Source organism: Trachinotus anak, unplaced genomic scaffold, assembly GCF_046630095.1.
Source record: "Trachinotus anak isolate AG129_WGS33_773 ecotype Australia unplaced genomic scaffold, CSIRO_AGI_Tana_v1 ptg000031l, whole genome shotgun sequence".
In the NCBI taxonomy this organism is placed as follows: domain Eukaryota; kingdom Metazoa; phylum Chordata; class Actinopteri; order Carangiformes; family Carangidae; genus Trachinotus; species Trachinotus anak.
In genome coordinates, this window is record NW_027273882.1 from 4,191,064 (window position 1) to 4,214,023 (window position 22,960).

Genomic DNA, 22,960 nt, shown 5'->3' on the forward strand with positions numbered 1-22,960 from the left:
ACAGACTCATCAATTGATCCGCTCTTCATGGCAACTTTAGCGCAGAACAGCATTTGCTTATTGTTGAAAGTCTTTATCCTCCAAACGCTGTGTGATTGATTGACAGCTGAGCTAACAGAGGCACAGAGTCACAATATAAGAAAAACTCAACATTGGTTGAGAAATAAGGACGATGCCATTTAGCATCCAAACTGATGTTTTATCAGACTAGCTCAACCAAGAACCTAGGACAAGTACAGTCATTTAGCTGTAGAAGAAGAAAGTTGTTTTTTTTCCCCATGTGTGCCTGCTCTTTGGAGCAGATTGTCTTGTAGTGCAGGTAGGCTGAGAGTTATTAAAAAACCCGGTCTGTGAGGAATTCAGTCAGAGTTTGTGAGGGGTTCTCAACTTTGACAAGTTTATTTTTGATTTTTTTATGTCAGCATGTACCATTACTGTATGTAACAAGTATTTTGTTTTTGTGACACAACAATGAGGATGTTGACCTTTCCCCCAAGTTCTCTCAAATACCTTGTTCATACTGGTTTCACAACATTATGATAAGAGAAATTTCTCTTGTGCACTGACCGCTCTGGCTACCTGAACTCTGGCTTCTTCTATTACAGTGTAAAATACATGGGGAAGCCATGTTTTTTCTCATAGTTGTTTGTTTTTATTCATTATCGAAGCTCCTTGAATTAATAAATAACTATTATATTCAAGACACCTGATTTTACGTAGTTTCCCTTTGACCTAATGAACTGGATTGTGACAACAGATTGAGATAAGATAAACACCTTCCACCTTCATATTGCAAAACACAAGAGACAGTCATCTCTGCTGTTATAAAAGAGATGTACCCCACAACACCTAGACTCAGAGTTTCACAACAGCTGTAGATCTCACACGGCTCTCTGGTCTTTGACAATAGTTTTCTGACTCCGACAGTCAAACTGTTGAAAGGTAAGATGCAAAATTTCCTCTTCACTAATAAATGCAAAGTCTTTGGGGTATGTGACGACAGTTGGCCCTGGATATATATCACGACTTGATGTGACCATTAAGATACTGTATATTTTTGTTTTTCAGGATGAAGGGTGTTATGATCTTTCTGGTGTTGACGCTGGTCATCCTCATGGCTGAACCTGGCGAGAGTGGACCTCAATATGGATGGGGTAACTCACCACGTTTAGTTTTCACTTGAATAAGCTGAACCCCAGTTGATGTCAACAGGCTTCTTCAGTCAGTTGTAAGAACTATGTGGCCTGCAAAAGCTGTCAATAATAATTTGCCTATGAGAGTTTGGCTGGAAATCTGGGACCTGTGGGTAGTTGCCCACTTTGCTAGGATGGTAATATGTCCTTGGCTACAGCCTACATTTCAACTCTGCACGTTACTTTTCCTGTGCTCTCCTTTAAGAAAACCAAAAAAAAAAGAAACCAAGAGAGAGAAATTTTTTGTTTTATATTTTCTGTTTCAATGAAGGCAACCCCGAGTTTTCCATTAATGTTAATACATTTTTAAAAGTTTATATATGCTATGCTAAATAGGGGAACTAAAAGTAAAGTGTTAGCATTATTTTAAACATTAGTAATTAATATTAAGCAATGGCATAACAATGACTATCATATTGCTATGATAGTATTTAATTTTTGTCTCCTTGTCTGTTCACAGGTTATGGCGGGTAAGGACTCTTGATTGCTACTAATAACAGTAATTAATACAGTATAAAAAAATAACCAAAAGATCTACCAAAAAAACAAAAAAACAATACCAATTAAAGATTAAACAAAAGTATATGATATATACATCTAGAAGACCTGGTGAATCTGATTTCTCTCAATTCCTTCCTAGGTATGGGCCACAGAATTCGCAGCAGAATTCGAACGAGAATGGGCAGCAGAATTCGCAGCAGAATTCGCCGCATAATACGCAGAATTGGGGGTAGCAGCCAGTTGCATACTACGGTCAACTTCCCAAAGCTGGCTGAAAGTTCACAGAGATGTGCTATTATCAGCTATGGTTTGGCACAGGAATCAACGTGACTTCAATAAAATGTTTTGCAATGAAAATGAAAAAAAAAAATAAATAAATAAACACATGGATAAGCAAACAAACCAGTTGTGCCAGATTTTCTTGAATCATGTAAAGATCATTTAGGGAATTTTGTCACAGCTTCAATTGGTGTTGAAAAATGTGAAAACTGTGCCACCTGGGCGTCTCCTTTGGTGAGTGATTGACAGACTTTTGTCTAATTGGTTTTGTTGGACAGTGCAGGACAATTATAGGTGACATGTACATCTGGAGGGTTTTTCACACTAAAGCTTGCACAGTATTACCAGCAAATCTCACCCAGAGACCATCCTGAGTCAAACAACAGTGTGTCTGTTGCAATATGAGATATTAATATTCATTTATAACAAATACTTATTGTTTTATGAGTTGTATTAGTTTCTACAAACAGAGACCATATAGAAACTTCAGGACATTATCCTTTGGTCACTGTTGGCATGATGTGTAAACATGTCAATGATATTGTGAGATTAGAAATTGAGATTAAAACCTGCTCATCTGCCAACAGAACTTGACACTGTAAAACACAATAACTAATACAATGCTGCTATATAGTATGTTTGACAACATGAGCATGGATCCATAAGCTCCTCACAGCTGTTAGGCACAGAATCACATCACCTTTATCTCCCTGCTGCTTATTTTTTGGCTCTAACTATCCATACATATACTACAACCATATAGATGTATGGACAGTTTACTGTATCTATGCTTTACTGCTCAGGGAGCACAGAACTGATATTTGAGTGTAAAAATGTGCAGAGTTGGGCGTACTGTTTGAAAAATATTATCAGCTACTCTACAAAAAAAGGAATCACTAAAGCAGTTAAGACAGAAAAACTACAGGGCATCAGTAGCCTGCAATACTAACATTCTTCATGTCAGAGGCTTTTATGTAATAGGAAAATAAAAGGTTGAATCATGGTTGTTGATCCCCTTGCTACTCCAAAGACATTTACAAGCGAAAAACACTTTGTTTTTTGTTTGTTTCTTTGTTTTTTTTGTTTCAGACTTCTGCTTTTTTGAACCTGGAGCCTGGCTGAGTGCTCCCGGGTCACATTGAGGCTGTAGTGAGCTCCAAAGAGAATACAAGATGTTGAGCTGTGTTTAAAGTCAGCAGCTTCTTGTTGGTTAAACAGGCAGGTAGCCCATTCCTCCTCTGACGCTTTTATTTCTGTCCTCACAAAAAGAAAAGAAATAAATAAACAAACTAGGAGCGACCTCTTTCCTTTACAGACGCTTAGTTGGTGTGAATCTCTATTCAAGCAGAGCTTTAAATGAGCCAAGAGACTGAGATCATACATTACTTTACCAACCACATCACAAACACTGATAACGGACCATTCTGCAAAACCCAGATTTATGGTATGAGGGGAATCTAGTGATAGTTGTCTGTTACAACCATTTGTTACCAACAGGAACAGCTAATAGCTAATTAAGCATATTGTAATGGTGCCAGTTAGACAAAATATAAAAGAAAAAAAACAGTGTTTAGTCCATAGTCTTGTCTTGTTCCAAGTCAAAGGCCGAAACAGTGAGGCTGCAGGCCCTAAAACCAAAGCAGTGAGCTCAAAGATGCTAAAATACTCTGTGGAGTACTGCTGGCGTGTCTTTGTCCCACCAACAGGACACTGCCAAAGATCTGTTATATTATTTAGACATTTGTTTAATCCAATAATTAGCTTTAAAATTACTCTTCCATCCCAGCTTTTAGCATGTGTCTAAACCCTCCTGCTTCTATCCAATCCCAGACCAGCTGGTGTGGCTTCAGAGAGAGGAGCCCATGCAGGCTGAGGTGTCACAGATAGGGATGATGGCTCTCTTTCACTGTCGCCTGAAGACAACCTAAAGGGCATCATGGACCAGCGCTGGAAATTGACACCTGCATCCCCCATAAAATAAGACAAACACACACCAACCCAGCAAAGTTTGTTTAGGGGCTTCGCTTAAAACATATTGATCGGAAATGTGATGTGGTCAAAGGAGGGATGAGGTTAGAAAGGAATATGTGTGTGTGTGTGTGTGTGTGTGTGTGTCTGAGGGTCACCTGTGTCATTGGCAGTGGTTGTTTACCTAAAGGCGATTGCTGGCCTCACACACACACCAGCCCTTCCCAGACAGAGACGCGTGGTAAATAATAGAAGAGCAATGACAGAGGGCAGACACACACAAACACAGATGAGCAGCAAGGTTAAAGATGGGTGTGGGTGTAATGGGAGAGCTCTTTATCGACACGTCATTAATACATGAGGAGGGTTCACCAAAGCAGGGAGGGGAGAGAAAGTCGTGTATTCAGTGTGGGTCCTGACATCTGCATATCAAATGCATGAGAGGTCTGTATGTCTCAATGACAGTTCAGTCAATATGAATAAAGCCGCATCGGAGAGTCAGGTGACTCCCACTGCACTTTCTCACATTACAGACTCTCACCATTCATAAGCTGTTGACCCAGTGGCTGAAGATCAGGTGTAATAATAATAATCATGTGGTTTTCAAAAACCCTCATGAGCCACTGCATCATTTAAAGGATGCTGTTCAACCTTTCTTCAAAAGGGACACAATACAATCCTGCGCAGTGTAATGAGCATTTGCAATATTGAGTAACAGCAAAAGTCTTCACAAAATAAAATAAAATTAATGTTGAATTACAAATGAATACTTCTGAGAAACCTAGCAATAAAATTAAAGGCAGGACAAACTGACAAACAACAAAAGCACATTATAAACATGATAAAAGACGAACCTTGTCTTCCATAATTTTACAACTGCTGAAAGTCTACTTGATTAATTGACTGGTTCACTGAGATAAACTTTCAGATATTCCAACATTTCAAACTCATCAAATCTAAGGATTGATGCTACATATCTTTGGGATTTGGAGTGCAGGTCCTTTGCAAATGTAAAATAGCTGTTTTCACTATTTTCTGACACATTAGAGACAAAGAAATGAGCCTGTTTATTGAGAAATTAACTGTTATCACTTTAATAATTTGAAATGAATAACTTTTTAGTTTCTTTTTCAAAATCCTGAATTTAAACAAGACAAAAATTCAATTAATTAATTTGGTCAGTCACAATGAAAATGTAATGGTAGGGAAGGAATCTAAAAATAACACTCTTCCAGCCAGGAAGGAACAGGGTCGCAGAGGAAATACTGGATTCTGTATGTATGAGAGGCTGCAGCTGTAAAAGCAGAAAGATGACACACAACTGACTGATGATTACAGCAAAGTAGAACAAGTGGAGTCTGAGCGGAGTCTGTCTTCCAAAGAGACAGATGATTTAAAAAAAACAAACTGCAGACAGGGTTTTGTTGCCAAAGCAGCACTTTTAATTCAGCTGACCACACTGTAGCAGTGCCATGAGAAAATGTTCTGAAATAGACACGACCTTTTATATAATACAAATGCAGTAACATTGATGCTATAGGTTACATAAAAGAAGGCCAACATCATAAATAAAGGAAACAGGGAATTAAAAGGAAAGTCTTAGGACCACTTGTATCAAGGACATTCAGGATTCACCATAATCACATTATCATAATCAACCAGAACATATTCAACTACAATTACCGCCTCATGGTTGCACCCCTCCACCAACTAGTCCAGTTGCAGTTTACATCCATGTCTGTTGTAGTAGTGTAGTGCAGGAATTTAATAAGAGCTATTTTATCAAAATTAGCACATGAATTCTTGAGTTATGGCCAATGTGTTTTGTAAGGCCACAGTAGACCTTTGACCCTTGAACACCAAAATCTCATCAGTTCATCATTGAATCCATTTAAATAGGGAGGAAGGACGGACTGACGGACGGACGGAGCTGTCGCCAGAGCCAAGGCAGGAAAACAAAACAGCATCAAATTCAGAAAACATCAGTGGGTTTTCTGTAGCTCTGTTAAGTATTCAATTTAAAAAAAATAATGCATTGTTTGTGGTTTGTCAGTCAAAAATACAAGGACAAATAAAAACAGCAGCTGGATTGTGTGAGAGGAAAGCAGACAGGAGAAAGTTACTGACTGGATTCAGCTTTTCTTTTCTGACACACTGAAATGTTTAAATGGGAAAACTCACCACTTTCTCTCTGTCTTTCTGCATCTTCCTGTAATTACCCTGTTTTCCTGAGAGTTAAATTACAGCTGCTGCAGGCGACTATCACTCAGTAACAGATACATGTGAGGTCACACTTTACTACATCTGCAAACCTCTTCTGGTTATTTTCACGCCTTGTTTGTATAATTCTATTGAATTAATCATCACATCCACAATTAGTAGAAGTGTCTCATTCAGGTCTGACTCTGTTTAACTAGTAGGTGTCATCAAATTACATAACTGACAATTAATTGTCCTGATATTTTGAGATTTGTTAGTGATTTTATTTGGGTAAAAACAATGTGATCAAAGCTTTATCTGTTATTAGCAATGCAACGGAAGCTCTTCTTCTGAGTGGTAAACACCTGCAAAAGGACGAATGGACTCTCTCCCTATTCAGTACATCAAATACAATGTTTTATAATAGTACATTAGAATAAAAACCCACTATAGAGAGAAGAAAAGACAGAGACTAATGGACAGTGAGGCTCAGGAAAAGACAGACAGAAACTAATCTCATCCATCCGCACAGATCAGATTTCATACAGGAAATAGGTCTCTTTCTCGTCATTCCTCATCGATTCTTCTTTCCCTTCACCTACTCTCCGTGTTTTCTGTCACTCCCACATTTCTTTCTCCTTCAAACGGATGAATGGATGGAAGCGGAAAAAAAAAAAAGCTGCAATTCCTCTGAAGATTTATTTTCTGCTATGGAACAAAACAGTCTGGAGAGAAGCAAAGAGCACAAATAAAATATAAGTTTGTTGCTAGTTTCTCTTATTGAACACAAATGCTACACAATAATTAGATAGTTAATCCTAAAGTAAATTTGACAACTTGTTTTTTATATGAGTTTGATTGAAAATAAAATGTTTTTTGACTGTGAGGGGAAGAAACCTGCAAGAAAATCAGCATGCATGACTCCCTGTGATTTCATGTGTATATTCATACATGGGAATGTTGGTCCACAACTACACCAATGAAAACTACCACAACTCACTATGCAGAGTTGCTTCCAGAGTGCAAAGAAACTCAAAAAACAAAGCAAAAACTTTCTTACTGCTGTTGTATTAGTTTGTGTCTCAGCTACAGCCTGAAGATAAAGTCGTTTGGCATTCTCACCAGAGCAGATGTCGCTGAGTTCACTGATTTCTTCCTGAACTCTGAGAAGGAGGAGGTCCTGCAAGATTTCCTGCTGCTGCTCCTCAGCTTCCACCCCGAGAAGCTCCAGGTGATGATCCTTTAATCTCAGCAACGCACGGCCTGCAAATTCATTCACGAGCACAGTGTGTGTGTCCAGTGCAAATCAGGTGTTCTCAAAGCAAAGTAAACCACAACCATAGTACGGTCAGGGCTGAATTTAACATTACCTGCAACAAAACCCTTAAAGAAATTCTTTATATAAAACTACAGACTAAAGTTAACTTGTGTGCATTTTCTTCGTGTTACCATCTAACATTCATGCCAGTAAAACAGCTGAAAACATGAGCAGTACCTGTTACGGCGTGTTTAATGATGGCTTTATGCAGCGTGCTCATCTGGGCTGGATACTGCTCCTGCACCCACTCCAGCACTTCCTCCACCGTCCACGACGACACTCGCTTTGACAGGCCCATCACGCTGCAACCACATCAGCAACGCCCTGAGAGGACACAAGCAGCGATGACGCAGACACAGTGTCATGGAGACTGACTAATTTAAAACTGTCTACTTCAGCCTCTTGTTTGAATCACTGGCACCTTCCAGTGCTCCTTGTAAGCTCCTTCTCATCAGGTAAAAAGTGACGCCGCACTACAACATCTGGTACTCATCTTCACCACCTTGTTTGGTTTTTTTCTTCATGTTCAGCTTGTGTTTTTAAAGCCAAATCCAGTTTTATTACAACCTGGATCTAATTTCCATTGGTTTGGCCGTTCCAGTTAGCAATAATGCCAATAATGAGTTTTTAAACTAGGCTTTCCTCTGAAACATTATAGAATATTTAAAACAGAACATTGACATTATTCAATTAAACTCACAAAGGTAATGATTTTGACATGACCATAAACAGGAAGAAACATGAGGAGTTACACAGTCAGACAGTTTTTAGACCAACCGATGTAAAAAAAACAAAGGCAAACTAAAGTTATTGACCTTTGACTTTGGTCATTTGTGTCTTGAATAAACCAAAGTAGTAATTTGCCAAAATAAGGTCATCAGATAATAAGATTATCTGGCTAAATTGTTGGTTTGTGTCAACCATGTTTCTAGATCTTAGCAAGTGTTATGATAACCAATAGAATTAAAGACCAGAGCTACAAAGATAATATTGAAATCTAAATAATAATTTTCCTTTAATATTTCCATAGTACTTCAGGTCAGCACGAGTGTTTGCCAGGAGGCTGAGACTGAGCAAAGTAGCTCTTTAAGATCATACTGAAGTAACTGGGTATGTTTTTAATATTCATTCTCCTTCACTTCTTATGCATAGGGCTACAACTGATTCTTATTTTTTATAACCAATTATTCTCTATATAATTTTTCCATGATTTTAATCAGTTTATAGTTTACTCAGATCATCAAAATCATAATTTCACAGAACCCAAAGTGTTGCCCTGAAATTGCTTGTTGTTGTCCCACCAACAGTCTGAAATCCCCAAATTTCATTTTACAGCGAGTGTGTTTGACATGAATCACTTAATTGACTAATTTTTCAGCACTACTTATGTAGCAGGAGATTGTCCCCAGTAAAAAAAAAAAAAACAAAAGGATAATCAGGATAACAAGGCTCATTATTTCAGAGGACCAGCAGCACTGATTGTGGATGAAGCAGGATGATAGAAAACATCCCTGTGTGCCTGTGATTATTAAAGTTCAGCAGACCAGAATCTGAGCCGCCATCACTGCGGCAGCTCTTGTGGGCGCCTTAGCCGAGGACACTGTTGCCTGTGGTAGACCCTCGAACGTGAGGAAATGTCATATTCTCCTGATATTTAATGCTCTGGATTAAATTTCCGTCTCATGTGGTGTCACCTACTTACTCGCCATAAGCCTGTTTTCCAGTGATTAATTTGACAACCTCCTGAACATGATGACAAATAGCTGAGTGTGGCTTCATCCCATCCAGGGACAGAGTGCAGGGGCAGAGTGTAATTTGTATATATACTAGTGTCAATACACCACCTTAGTTCAAAGACTAATAGCAGAACAATATGTTTTTGATATCTTATTTTAGGAACGTAAACATATTTCTCTACAAAAACCACTTCTCAGCTGTTAAAAGTTTCCTAAAACTGACAAAATTATTATTTAAATCAGAAAATATCTGATCAAAGAGCAGCAGAATAAAAAGATGAGTAAGTATATCATATTTGTTTAGAGCTACAGATATATTTTAGTATGTACCAAAAAGTATAATTAGGTGTTCACTGTTTCCAGCCTTAATATTGTGATTTAAATATAAATGGGGAAACATACATACATACAAGTAAAACCTCAAGACAGACATCATGTCTTGTGGTTTGATTAAATTTTCTTATGGCTACAGATATTTCAAATGGATTTCTCATGTGTTACAATGGGTCAAACTAAACTCCAATCTTCATATGAGACTTATATTCAGGCTGCAGGTTGCAGTCGCCCTTCACACATCCAGAGATGTAATCCTACCACCTTGTGGTGTCCTGCAGAAGTACAGCATCTCCTGTTCAAGACTTTAAAACACTAGTATTTATATGAGCAGTTACTCAAGAGGCATGTAGCAACTCATAATGTAATAATGGCTCATCATGTAATAACAGCTCATAATGTAATAAATTACATGTAATAAAAGTTCATAATGTAATAATGTAACAATTTATGACATTATGAGTCCAGTTTTATAGCCGATTATTACATTATGAACTTTTATTACATGTAATTTATTACATTATGAGCTGTTATTACATGATGAGCCATTATTACATTATGAGTTGCTACAGGTGGCACTACAGTAATAGGGTGGATAAGGGAAGAGGGAGGGGACTGTAGTTCATGTAGTTTAAGAGCATTTTCTATTGCTACAATAAATGCAGACACGTTTAAGATGGTTCTTTTCAAATAAGTAAGTTAACACTCTTTCCTTCTATACAGCCTGATGACGACCTTAGAGTTAAAATGTTGCTGTTTTTTATTGTTGGTCTTTAATGCAGATTTAATAAACGCTTTTAAACATTTTCCTGCTACTTACATTAAATACATGATACAAGCAGCATGTTCATTCAACATTCACTTTATTTTGGAACTGGTGAAACTATATACTTAAAGAACAGACATACTGTCGGGGGTGTCATACAAAACATGAACCAGCTCACTGAGCTCAGACGTTCTTCAGCCTGTCAGGACACCCAAGTAAAAAAACACAAGTTGTGATTTAACTAAACAATTTGCATAAATAATACATAATCATAAATTATAGTTCGCCAACAAAAATCTAGTCCAGGGCTCCATTTGTCAGGCACTGTGCCCGTGATCACACAGGTCAGGGGCTGAACAGGTGAATGGGATTTAGAAAAGAAAACTTTATTTCTTCCAATATATGTCGGTTATATGGAACCATCCAGAGGATATGTGTCGAATCACAATCCATGCAGTAAAGCACCTGGCATTTTGGCTGAAGAGCTGCCTGATGTTGGTTGCAAGGCCACTATTGCGTCCAGCTGCTTTATATAACCTGCTAATATTTATACAGCAGTCTTCATCCATCTCAATATCTAAACATTCAACCAAAGAACCACGTATATAAATTCTTGGTAGGAATGGCCGGGTTAGCTCTCTGAATAAGTTGGAAACTCTGTTGAAGGTGCCCAGCATTGTCATATCCATCAACAGACAATGCTGGATAATGGATGACACTACCAGCAAAGGCGAGTTAGGGCTAACAACCAAGAGGGTATCATCAGGAACAGAAGGAACAATATCAGGGCCAGTTTGATGGACTGTGTTGAGGTCACCATGTGGGAGATCACATCAGTAAGGCTAATGATTTAATAAGTTATTACATTATGTGTAAAGCTGTTACATTATGTGCTCATGATTTTATTACATTATGAACTGATTATTACATTATGAACTTTTATTACATTGAAGTTATTGCTTTGTGAGCTGTTATTATATTATGAGCTGTTATTACATTATGAGCTGTTATTACATTATGAGTTGCTACAAAACTGGACTCATAATGTAATAAATTGTTACATTATTACATTATGCGCAAAGACGTTGTTACCTTATGCGTTCAAGATTTTATTACATTAAGAGCCAATTATTACATTATGAACTTTTATTACATGTAATTTATTACATTATGAGCTGTTATTACATGATGAGCCATTATTACATTATGAGTTGCTACATGCCTCTTGAGTAACTGCTCATATAAATACTAGTGTTTTAAAGTCTTGAACAGGAGATGCTGTACTTCTGCAGGACACCACAAGGTGGTAGGATTACATCTCTGGATGTGTGAAGGGCGACTGCAACCTGCAGCCTGAATATAAGTCTCATATGAAGATTGGAGTTTAGTTTGACCCATTGTAACACATGAGAAATCCATTTGAAATATCTGTAGCCATAAGAAAATTTAATCAAACCACAAGACATGATGTCTGTCTTGAGGTTTTACTTGTATGTATGTTTGTTTCCCCATTTATATTTAAATCACAATATTAAGGCTGGAAACAGTGCACACCTAATTATATTTTTTGGTACATACTAAAATATATCTGTAGCTCTGAACAAATATGATATACTTACTCATCTTTTTATTCTGCTGCTCTTTGATCAGATATTTTCTGATTTAAATAATAATTTTGTCAGTTTTAGGAAACTTTTAACAGCTGAGAAGTGGTTTTTGTAGAGAAAGATGTTTACGTTCCTAAAATAAGATATCAAAAACATATTGTTCTGCTATTAGTCTTTGAACTAAGGTGGTGTATTGACACTAGTATATATACAAATTACACTCTGCCCCTGCACTCTGTCCCTGGATGGGATGACCAGATATTAGAACTGAAGTCACACTCAGGCTGGGAGAAAAACAACCACCCCCACCTAACATAGTGGTTTTAACTTCCAGGCAGTAAATGTGTTATTCTGGGAATCTTTTTAAAAGGCCCTTTACAAAGCTCCCACAGTGATATGAATGCACCGACCTCTGTTTACAACACCAGGCACATTTTCTTCACCTTTTAGTGACCACTTCATAGTGTCGTAGTTGAAATATAGTTTCATTTGTTGTGTATGAAATCAAGCTGGAGAGCAAACAAACACAACTGCCCACACATTCGCTTCCACTTTGCTACCCCGAAGCTCCATAAAACAGTCAAACTAGAGGCAGGAGGCGACGGCAGGAAGAGACATTAAGAGAAGTGGAGTGTTGCAGCAGGTGAGGAAGACATTTTCACTTAAAGCGCTGCGGTTCAGCTGTTTAATGTGTTTAACATACATTTAAACACATCCGTTTTGGATTAAGTGTTAAACATAAGTTAATAAGCTGCAGTTCAATAAAGTAAGGAGTGGCAGTGAGTGTTTCAAAGAGCCAATTTTCCACCCTGCTTGTTACTGCATATTACTTTTGTTTACAAGGCCTGGTTCAGCTGTAACTGGGCAGAGTGGGTGTAAAATCAAATGGTTCACAGCAAAGAAGACAAGCTGTATATCCAGGCATTTTACTCCCCTGTAGATATAGATCCAGTGGGAGCCCAGTTTGGGAGCTGTATAGTTGAAGAAATGCTGTCCTCAGACATTAAACCAACAGTGAGATTTTCTTTACCCATAGCTCACACCGACTGTGAAGGGAAGTTTCCTCTGTCTCTTTGCCCCAGTGTTAAGGTCTTCACTCTTTGTATGTCAGTTACCCCGCTGGGACCTAGTTACTGCTCCGGCCAATCACGCCTCTCACTTAATTAACACAGGAAATTACATTCTTATATTTATAGCCCAATAAGTAGACTGGCCGCTGAAAAGGTCACATCAACAGTTTTTGCCCTATAGCAGTGCAGCCCATGGGGATATGGCTGGGAGGAAAGCCAAGTGAAGTGGCAGCACAGAAGCCACACTCAGCTATTTGTCATCATGTTCAGGAGGTTGTCAAATTAATCACTGGAAAACAGGCTTATGGCGAGTAAGTAGGTGACACCACATGAGACGGAAATTTAATCCAGAGCATTAAATATCAGGAGAATATGACATTTCCTCACGTTCGAGGGTCTACCACAGGCAACAGTGTCCTCGGCTAAGGCGCCCACAAGAGCTGCCGCAGTGATGGCGGCTCAGATTCTGGTCTGCTGAACTTTAATAATCACAGGCACACAGGGATGTTTTCTATCATCCTGCTTCATCCACAATCAGTGCTGCTGGTCCTCTGAAATAATGAGCCTTGTTATCCTGATTATCCTTTTGTTTTTTTTTTTTTTACTGGGGACAATCTCCTGCTACATAAGTAGTGCTGAAAAATTAGTCAATTAAGTGATTCATGTCAAACACACTCGCTGTAAAATGAAATTTGGGGATTTCAGACTGTTGGTGGGACAACAACAAGCAATTTCAGGGCAACACTTTGGGTTCTGTGAAATTATGATTTTGATGATCTGAGTAAACTATAAACTGATTAAAATCACGGAAAAATTATATAGAGAATAATTGGTTATAAAAAATAAGAATCAGTTGTAGCCCTACACATAAGAAGTGAAGGAGAATGAATATTAAAAACATACCCAGTTACTTCAGTATGATCTTAAAGAGCTACTTTGCTCAGTCTCAGCCTCCTGGCAAACACTCGTGCTGACCTGAAGTACTATGGAAATATTAAAGGAAAATTATTATTTAGATTTCAATATTATCTTTGTAGCTCTGGTCTTTAATTCTATTGGTTATCATAGCACTTGCTAAGATCTAGAAACATGGTTGACACAAACCAACAATTTAGCCAGATTATCTTATTATCTGATGATCTTATTTTGGCAAATTACTACTTTGGTTTATTCAAGACACAAATGACCAAAGTCAAAGGTCAATAACTTTAGTTTGCCTTTGTTTTTTTTACATCGGTTGGTCTAAAAACTGTCTGACTGTGTAACTCCTCATGTGTCTTCCTGTTTATGGTCATGTCGAAATCATTACCTTTGTGAGTTTAATTGAATAATGTCAATGTTCTGTTTTAAATATTCTATAATGTTTCAGAGGAAAGCCTAGTTTAAAAACTCATTATTGGCATTATTGCTAACTGGAACGGCCAAACCAACGGAAATTAGATCCAGGTTGTAATAAAACTGGATCTGGCTTTAAAAACACAAGCTGAACATGAAGAAAAAAACCAAACAAGGTGGTGAAGATGAGTACCAGATGTTGTAGTGCGGCGTCACTTTTTACCTGATGAGAAGGAGCTTACAAGGAGCACTGGAAGGTGCCAGTGATTCAAACAAGAGGCTGAAGTAGACAGTTTTAAATTAGTCAGTCTCCATGACACTGTGTCTGCATCGTCACTGCTTGTGTCCTCTCAGGGCGTTGCTGATGTGGTTGCAGCGTGATGGGCCTGTCAAAGCGAGTGTCGTCGTGGACGGTGGAGGAAGTGCTGGAGTGGGTGCAGGAGCAGTATCCAGCCCAGATGAGCACGCTGCATAAAGCCATCATTAAACACGCCGTAACAGGTACTGCTCATGTTTTCAGCTGTTTTACTGGCATGAATGTTAGATGGTAACACGAAGAAAATGCACACAAGTTAACTTTAGTCTGTAGTTTCACATAAAGAATTTCTTTAAGGGTTTTGTTGCAGGTAATGTTAAATTCAGCCCTGACCGTACTATGGTTGTGGTTTACTTTGCTTTGAGAACACCTGATTTACACTGGACACACACCGTGCTCGTGGATGAATTTGCAGGCCGTGCGTTGCTGAGATTAAAGGATCATCACCTGGAGCTTCTCGGGGTGGAAGCTGAGGAGCAGCAGCAGGAAATCTTGCAGGACCTCCTCCTTCTCAGAGTTCAGGAAGAAATCAGTGAACTCAGCGACATCTGCTCTGGTGAGAATGCCAAACGACTTTATCTTCAGGCTGTAGCTGAGACACAAACTAATACAACAGCAGTAAGAAAGTTTTTGCTTTGTTTTTTGGGTTTCTTTGCACTCTGGAAGCAACTCTGCATAGTGAGTTGTGGTAGTTTTCATTGGTGTAGTTGTGGACCAACATTCCCATGTATGAATATACACATGAAATCACAGGGAATCATGCATGCTGATTTTCTTGCAGGTTTCTTCCCCTCACAGTCAAAACACATTTTATTTTCAATCAAACTCATATAAAAAACAAGTTGTCAAATTTACTTTAGGATTAACTATCTAATTATTGTGTAGCATTTCTGTTCAATAAGAGAAACTAGCAACAAACTTATATTTTATTTGTGCTCTTTTCTTCTCTCCAGACTGTTTTGTTCCATAGCAGAAAATAAATCTTCAGAGGAATTGCAGCTTTTTTTTTTTTTTCCGCTTCCATCCATTCATCCGTTTGAAGGAGAAAGAAATGTGGGAGTGACAGAAAACACGGAGAGTAGGTGAAGGGAAAGAAGAATCGATGAGGAATGACGAGAAAGAGACCTATTTCCTGTATGAAATCTGATCTGTGCGGATGGATGAGATTAGTTTCTGTCTGTCTTTTCCTGAGCCTCACTGTCCATTAGTCTCTGTCTTTTCTTCTCTCTATAGTGGGTTTTTATTCTAATGTACTATTATAAAACATTGTATTTGATGTACTGAATAGGGAGAGAGTCCATTCGTCCTTTTGCAGGTGTTTACCACTCAGAAGAAGAGCTTCCGTTGCATTGCTAATAACAGATAAAGCTTTGATCACATTGTTTTTACCCAAATAAAATCACTAACAAATCTCAAAATATCAGGACAATTAATTGTCAGTTATGTAATTTGATGACACCTACTAGTTAAACAGAGTCAGACCTGAATGAGACACTTCTACTAATTGTGGATATGATGATTAATTCAATAGAATTATACAAACAAGGCGTGAAAATAACCAGAAGAGGTTTGCAGATGTAGTAAAGTGTGACCTCACATGTATCTGTTACTGAGTGATAGTCGCCTGCAGCAGCTGTAATTTAACTCTCAGGAAAACAGGGTAATTACAGGAAGATGCAGAAAGACAGAGAGAAAGTGGTGAGTTTTCCCATTTAAACATTTCAGTGTGTCAGAAAAGAAAAGCTGAATCCAGTCAGTAACTTTCTCCTGTCTGCTTTCCTCTCACACAATCCAGCTGCTGTTTTTATTTGTCCTTGTATTTTTGACTGACAAACCACAAACAATGCATTATTTTTTTTAAATTGAATACATAACAGAGCTACAGAAAACCCACTGATGTTTTCTGAATTTGATGCTGTTTTGTTTTCCTGCCTTGGCTCTGGCGACAGCTCCGTCCGTCCGTCAGTCCGTCCTTCCTCCCTATTTAAATGGATTCAATGATGAACTGATGAGATTTTGGTGTTCAAGGGTCAAAGGTCTACTGTGGCCTTACAAAACACATTGGCCATAACTCAAGAATTCATGTGCTAATTTTGATAAAATAGCTCTTATTAAATTCCTGCACTACACTACTACAACAGACATGGATGTAAACTGCAACTGGACTCGTTGGTGGAGGGGTGCAACCATGTGTCATGCCTCAGCTGGATAGCTGAGTTCTTTTTTGTTTCCCCCCAGTGTTCTTTGTCTTGTACTTCCTGTTTTATTCTGATACTCACCTCTTATCTCGTTTCAGGTTCTTCACTTCCTGCCCTCATGTGTCTTCCCCTTGTGTGATTACCTGCCCTAATGTGTTGTACCTGTGTCTCATTGGCTTCCCTCTCCCAGAGTATTTAGTCTCAGTGTTCCTTTCTTTCTGTGCCAGTTCATCTTGTTCCGTTGTAACTACGTTCCAGCCTTTTTTTCCCCGTGAGCCTGATTAGTTCCTTGTCTTGTTTTTGGTTGTTGACCCTGCTTTTGCCTGCCGATTTGGATACCTTTGCTTTGCTGACTGATCACCCGTGTACCTACTTTGCCTTTATTAAAGGCCTTATTGAGAACTTGCAAACTGTGTCTGTCTGCATCTGAGTCCGAGCCATGGTTCAGACCTGACACCATGAGGCGGTAATTGTAGTTGAATATGTTCTGGTTGATTATGATAATGTGATTATGGTGAATCCTGAATGTCCTTGATACAAGTGGTCCTAAGACTTTCCTTTTAATTCCCTGTTTCCTTTATTTATGATGTTGGCCTTCTTTTATGTAACCTATAGCATCAATGTTACTGCATTTGTATTATATAAAAGGTCGTGTCTATTTCAGAACATTTTCTCATGGCACTGCTACAGTGTGGTCAGCTGAATTAAAAGTGCTGCTTTGGCAACAAAACCCTGTCTGCAGGTTGTTTTTTTTAAATCATCTGTCTCTTTGGAAGACAGACTCCGCTCAGACTCCACTTGTTCTACTTTGCTGTAATCATCAGTCAGTTGTGTGTCATCTTTCTGCTTTTACAGCTGCAGCCTCTCATACATACAGAATCCAGTATTTCCTCTGCGACCCTGTTCCTTCCTGGCTGGAAGAGTGTCAGCGATAGACCACTGTGAAAGATCTAAGACTCCTAAAACTAAAGGTCATACTAATAAAAACATTAATGCATACTTGTGTGCAGGCCAGATCAGAATGTCATTGGCTGCAAACCACAGCAAGTGTAGAGTTGATGAACTAGGCAATAAAAATGTAATCAAACATCATCACATCCATGGCATCAGCCATATATCAGCCTGACTGTAACCCAACAGTTGCACCACCACACAGAAGGTTTTTTTAAAAACTGTACGCCAAGTTTTTTTTTTGTTGTTGACACAAATGAGCAAATGTAAAACAATGAGAAGGGGCTGGTCATTCTAAGACACTGTGTACAGTAGTTACACTACAGACTTTGTGACATTTTCCTGCCTTTCTTCACAAGTTAACTGTCCAGTGAAGGCGAAGTTCCAAAACAAATAAGTTATTTTCTTACATCAGGTTCTCATTTTTTAAAGGCTGTCTTAAAACATTTGTGCAACTGCCACAGGGTGAGCTTGGCATAATCATTCCTCTTGTTCATACTGGCTATTAAGAGAAGTGCTTTCAGTGGACGTGACAGGAGACAATATCCACAGTCCTTGTTCCGTGCAACAGTATCTTCCAACAGTATATGAAGATGAGTCTTGAGTGAGACTGATCGAGTTGTTATCCTCCAGGCTTAAAGTCTTTTGATGCCTCTGTGTGGTTTCTAAAATCATCTCGTTTCATGCTGCTTTTACTGTCATTTACTGTGCATTATGTGCTTGTTGCAGGTCTTCATTGAAGCTATATGATTGCTAGTTTACAGTAAATAGTCAAACATGTTCCAAATCTCTTGTACATCATTTTATCCACATATCCCTCAAATGAAGCCTGTGGAAATATTGGAATCTCTGCTAGAATTTAAAACATGTTCTGGGGTCTTTGAAAATTTTTTGGCTTCACTGGGTGAGTTTGTGACAGCTGAACTACTGGTCCATCTGATAAATAAAAACAAGAAAAAAGAGCCTTTAATATACCCCAAACTTTGTTTGAACTCCATGTACATAATAATAATTATTATCATACACTCTGAAATTCTATCTTACACACACAGGAACGCAAAGAGGAAGAGGCGCGCTGCTGTTAAGGGCTACATGCTCGTGAAAAGTTTGCTAGTGTGTGTGTATGTGTGAAAGAGCGAGTGTCAGAATGCATGTTTACATTAATATACATGTTTCCACAGAACCAAACTTCCTATCAGGTGACCTTTTCTCTCTTTTTCCTCCTTTTTCTGGCCCGGATTGTGTGTGTGTGTCTGTGTGTGAGTGTGATTAATACCCCAGGAGATGGTGTGACATTTGATTTGGCGTGGTGTGGCTGGGGGAAGCGTTTACTCAGCACAAACGTAAATCCACCTCACTGATAGAGTGAAGGGGATGATGAAAAACACCAGTGACCCTGACGACGGAGCCAAAATGGAAAGTCTGGGGCTAAATACACATATGAAAATTCAATTTATTTCAAGATATTTCCTGTTTTAGAAAAATCACACCACAAGGGGTTACAGTGTGCATTAGGAAAAAAATAACCACAAAAAGTAAAAAAAAAGAAAAGGCAGGATTTATTATAAAAACATTGACTTGAATTAAATAATTATGCATATTTGCTTTTTTAACCATAAATAAAACAATTTGATGTTCCTAAATTAATCCGCCTTAATATCCATATTGAAATCAAGTTTTAAAGTTCGTTCTTGACCTTGGAAACAGCAGCTACTAAATAGACCTTGAAGTGAGATTTTTTATTCAGCTAATAACTCTACTTTGGACAAGTTTGTTTATAAGTGTGTTTATATCTTATGTTTTCTTTTTTCTGCGTCATGTGCAGATTATTTCAACAGCTTGCGTTTTACTCCACTCAGGTTGTTGAGACCAAACACTTAAACATTAGTATATTTTTAAGTTAAATCTTTTATGGTTGTAGTAGATATTTACAAAATATTATTGCATATTTTAAAGGAAGTCAAGCTTCAATCTTATAATTTAACCACTTATTCCTGTAAAAGTTTAGATAGTGCAACTGGTCACACCTTGTCACCATGAGAGGGGTTGACTTGGATTATTTCACGTCTTGTCATTTGGTCCTGTCTTCTGTCAGGAAGAAAAAGAACAAGAGAAAAATCCACATGCAAGCACAAGCATGAAAATTATGACTTTTTCCACTGCTCCATCCAACCAGGTCAATGCTGCAGCTGTGATGGCAACCATACATCCTGTGTTTCAAGCAGGCCAGTTAAAAGTCAGCTGAGAGCCTCCTCACCCTTTCCCTCAGTCCTTCAGCATCTTGCAGACACGGCAGCCTCTTCGTCACTTTGTTTGTGATTTATTCATAGCTGCACCAGGGAGAGAAAGATCAATAGTTTCTGAAAGAAAAATTAGTTAGCGTCAGGCCACTAAGCGGGGAGGAAAAAGAGAGCAGTTCACCATGAGTTCAGAGGGGATGTGAAAGTTTAGGAGGCCGTGCCAGGAATCTGCTGCCCACTTCACTCCACAGCTGTGCCGGGCTGCAAACTGCAGTAATTCAAAAAGTAACATTATCAGCTCTAATTATGATTCCCTGGGAGCGGTAATTTGTCACATTATGTTTCTGTTACACCTTGAAAATTGGCTGTTGGCATCCAGCAACATAAGTCTGTTTCTTCCTCTGTGAAAACTGCTGGCGGTGACAGGGATTAGAGAGTGATTTATTTGCATTCCTGGCTTGCTAGTTTGCAAATGTCAGCAAACAGGACGAGTTATTGGAGTGGAGCTCCTGGCAAGCTAACATGGCAGGGCACAAAGCTAACATAATACTGGCATGGCATTTATATGTTGGCTGAATGAAGAGCAGAAACAGAAAAACCCCATAGCTTATTGTTCCAAGATGGCTACCCCAACGCGAGTCCAGAAAAATTGAAATTCAACCTTAATGTGCTATATTACATATCTATATCTGTTAATTAATGAGATTTTGCAAACCCATTTTGAAGAAGCTAAAAACATTACATTATTCCTAATACTTGATATCCTGCTGGCAGTTAATAGTGAAATAGCTGCCATTTTGCTACTGTTTTATTGACACTTTTGCCTTTTTACTAACTATATAGTTGTCAAAAGTTTCCAGTATCTTTGACTGTGATTTATAACTAGAGTGCTGACACTTTTCCTATTCAAGCTACGTTTGATTTGAACATAAACTGCCAACATACCAATGTGAGTTAACAGGACACAACGCTAACACAGGCAAAGTTAACAACAGCCTAATGTCAGCTAACATTGCACAGAGCTAACATTGGTGATGCTAGTGTTTGGCAAATGTATCTGCTAACAGGGAATGAAACTAACATGATCACGACTGAAACATAAACAAACAGGGCAGAATAAATATGAGTTTACAGAGGCTGTTGGAGTTACCATAATTACCACTTTTACACTTATGACTGTGAAAGTCAAACTCTCCGATTTGGTGCTAAAAAGTACGGGCCACCAAAAACTGTTTTAATTTTGATAAATACAGAGCTTTGCTGAACAAACACAATATTTTTAACCCTCACATGTCCAGCTCCGCAGGATAATAACCATCATTCAGTGTTAGTACACTTCGTTCAAATTCCACTCCTGTACAGTAGCAGTGATGATTGATTGAGACAGCTTGAATCTAAGCAATGGCCATGGATGTATTTTAAGACCATTCTTATAATTATTTTCATATTTTGTTCTCGTAATACATCCATGGCAGTTGCACAAGAAACCTGATCTGCTGTGATCGTGTTTTGTGCAGTGACACAAATGCTTGCGAGCTGTAAACATGGGAATCTTCCCCATTATCTTTTCCTCTCGTATGACCTGAATGCACCTGCAGTAAACTTCTGCGAACATGAATGAGGTTTTTTTTTTTTTTGGATTAATCATTTAAAAATCCTTTCCCTAGGATGTTTGAACAAGGAATTGGTGTTTTATGATTTTGTGTTAGCACTTTAAGGTACCCTGTGACTCCCAGGGCTATCTAATTTGCATGTATTAAAATGAAAAATGCTAATGATATTCAGATTTAAACCAGCTGTGTGGATTACAAGTGTATAATGGAGATCCCCTATGGGTGGATTGCTCACCAGAGAAGAGTCTTGCCCAAAACACTGCTGCTATGAAATAAAAACAGGTATGTTAATGCATAAAAGTCACAGTTCAGACTACTTATTAATTAATTAATAATTAATAATTTTTTTGGGTGTAATTACTCCTGAAAAAATATAAAGATATCATATTATTCCCCTGTAAGAAAAATGTCCAAAACATAAAATAACTGTTTGAATGGTTTCATGTGTATAATAACACACATTGATTTCCTGCTGCTCTGCTGAGAGAACAGCATTTACAACACCAAACCCAGCTTTACAGCTCACACACTCCACTGTGTGCATAAGGATGTGTGCATTTGAACAATAGATGTGTGTTAACCTCACATTTGTGCCTACATCCATACATCTTCCTATGCCTGTGCACGAAAGCGTTTTCTGAGTGAAACAGTCTCTTGAGAGCAACCAAACACCACATCACATTTATTAAATTTTCCCTGAGTCTGTGCTTGCTTTTAAAATCACCCCTAGCCTGCCCCAGTCTGTGCAGGTAACCATCTGCAGAGCCACAGAGTGTGAAACACAGCGCCTGACAAATATCTGCTTTCAAACTTATATTTATTTGCTGCCTTTGTGGGGTCGAGATGCAGAACGTGTAGGAGGTGGAGTGAGTTTAGCGAATTGAGTTTCGTCTCCTGCAGCATACAAACCCTGGTGTAGAGTTCTTGGGCAAAACACTGATTTTCTACCAGCTCCAAGAGTGAGGTGACTGGGTCTAAATGTGGAGGAAATAAAACATGCACATCACAGCTCTAAGTAACTATATGTCCTCTCATCTAACTCTTAGCAGAAAAGCTAACTAAGTGCATTTCCCAAAATATTAAATTATTTCAGTGCAGTCTGCTTCAAGCGGCTAATGAACATAAATTGTAATCAGTCACTGTAAATGGACTGCATTTATGTAGTATGTTTTTTTTTAATCCATTTGTATTACAATTTCCACATCAAAAATCTTTCAGCATGAGCACTTTTCATTCCTGACTATGATGGAACAATTTAACACATTTAAACTTTTACCAAAAGTTTATTTTTTATTTTTTATTTTTTTATTTCTAGAATTTAATTATTTGTCAGTTTT

General features: G+C 38.3%; 2 protein-coding genes and 1 long non-coding RNA gene across 4 annotated transcripts; 2 read left to right on the forward strand and 1 right to left on the reverse strand.

Annotated features, from left to right (window-relative positions):
• The first annotated feature begins 788 nt into the window (after positions 1 to 788).
• LOC139612467 (uncharacterized) lies at positions 789 to 2,096 on the forward strand. 2 transcript variants are annotated; one of them, XR_011686543.1, is made up of 4 exons: positions 789 to 942; positions 1,069 to 1,154; positions 1,654 to 1,692; positions 1,834 to 2,096. It is a non-coding gene; the product is annotated as an uncharacterized lncRNA (long non-coding RNA). The 2 variants fall into 2 exon arrangements; XR_011686544.1 differs by having other exon boundaries at positions 1,654 to 1,663.
• A 3,270-nt stretch (positions 2,097 to 5,366) lies between these two features.
• On the reverse strand, positions 5,367 to 7,778 carry LOC139612457 (sterile alpha motif domain-containing protein 12-like). The gene is made up of 3 exons (XM_071468052.1): positions 7,636 to 7,778; positions 7,263 to 7,403; positions 5,367 to 6,865 (listed from the first exon to the last, which is right to left on the reverse strand). The coding sequence occupies exons 1-3, from the start codon at positions 7,754 to 7,756 to the stop codon at positions 6,849 to 6,851; spliced, it is 279 nt and encodes a 92-aa protein (XP_071324153.1). The 5' UTR covers positions 7,757 to 7,778; the 3' UTR covers positions 5,367 to 6,848.
• Positions 7,779 to 14,628: 6,850 nt separating this feature from the next.
• Positions 14,629 to 16,151, forward strand: LOC139612307 (sterile alpha motif domain-containing protein 12-like). Its single transcript, XM_071467761.1, has 3 exons — positions 14,629 to 14,806; positions 15,037 to 15,177; positions 15,575 to 16,151. Exons 1-3 carry the CDS (start codon positions 14,686 to 14,688, stop codon positions 15,589 to 15,591), a joined length of 279 nt encoding a protein of 92 aa, XP_071323862.1. The 5' UTR covers positions 14,629 to 14,685; the 3' UTR covers positions 15,592 to 16,151.
• Positions 16,152 to 22,960: the final 6,809 nt, after the last annotated feature.

What these genes read in the sequence shown, in the direction of transcription:
- LOC139612307 (XM_071467761.1), top strand. Translation starts at nt 14,686, where the DNA reads ATGGGCCTGTCAAAGCGAGTGTCGTCGTGGACGGTGGAGGAAGTGCTG. An exon ending in CATTAAACACGCCGTAACAG is followed by an intron (nt 14,807 to 15,036) that starts GTACTGCTCATG and finishes ATGAATTTGCAG; the next exon opens with GCCGTGCGTTGCTGAGATTA.
- LOC139612457 (XM_071468052.1), bottom strand. Translation starts at nt 7,756, where the DNA reads ATGGGCCTGTCAAAGCGAGTGTCGTCGTGGACGGTGGAGGAAGTGCTG. An exon ending in CATTAAACACGCCGTAACAG is followed by an intron (nt 7,404 to 7,635) that starts GTACTGCTCATG and finishes ATGAATTTGCAG; the next exon opens with GCCGTGCGTTGCTGAGATTA.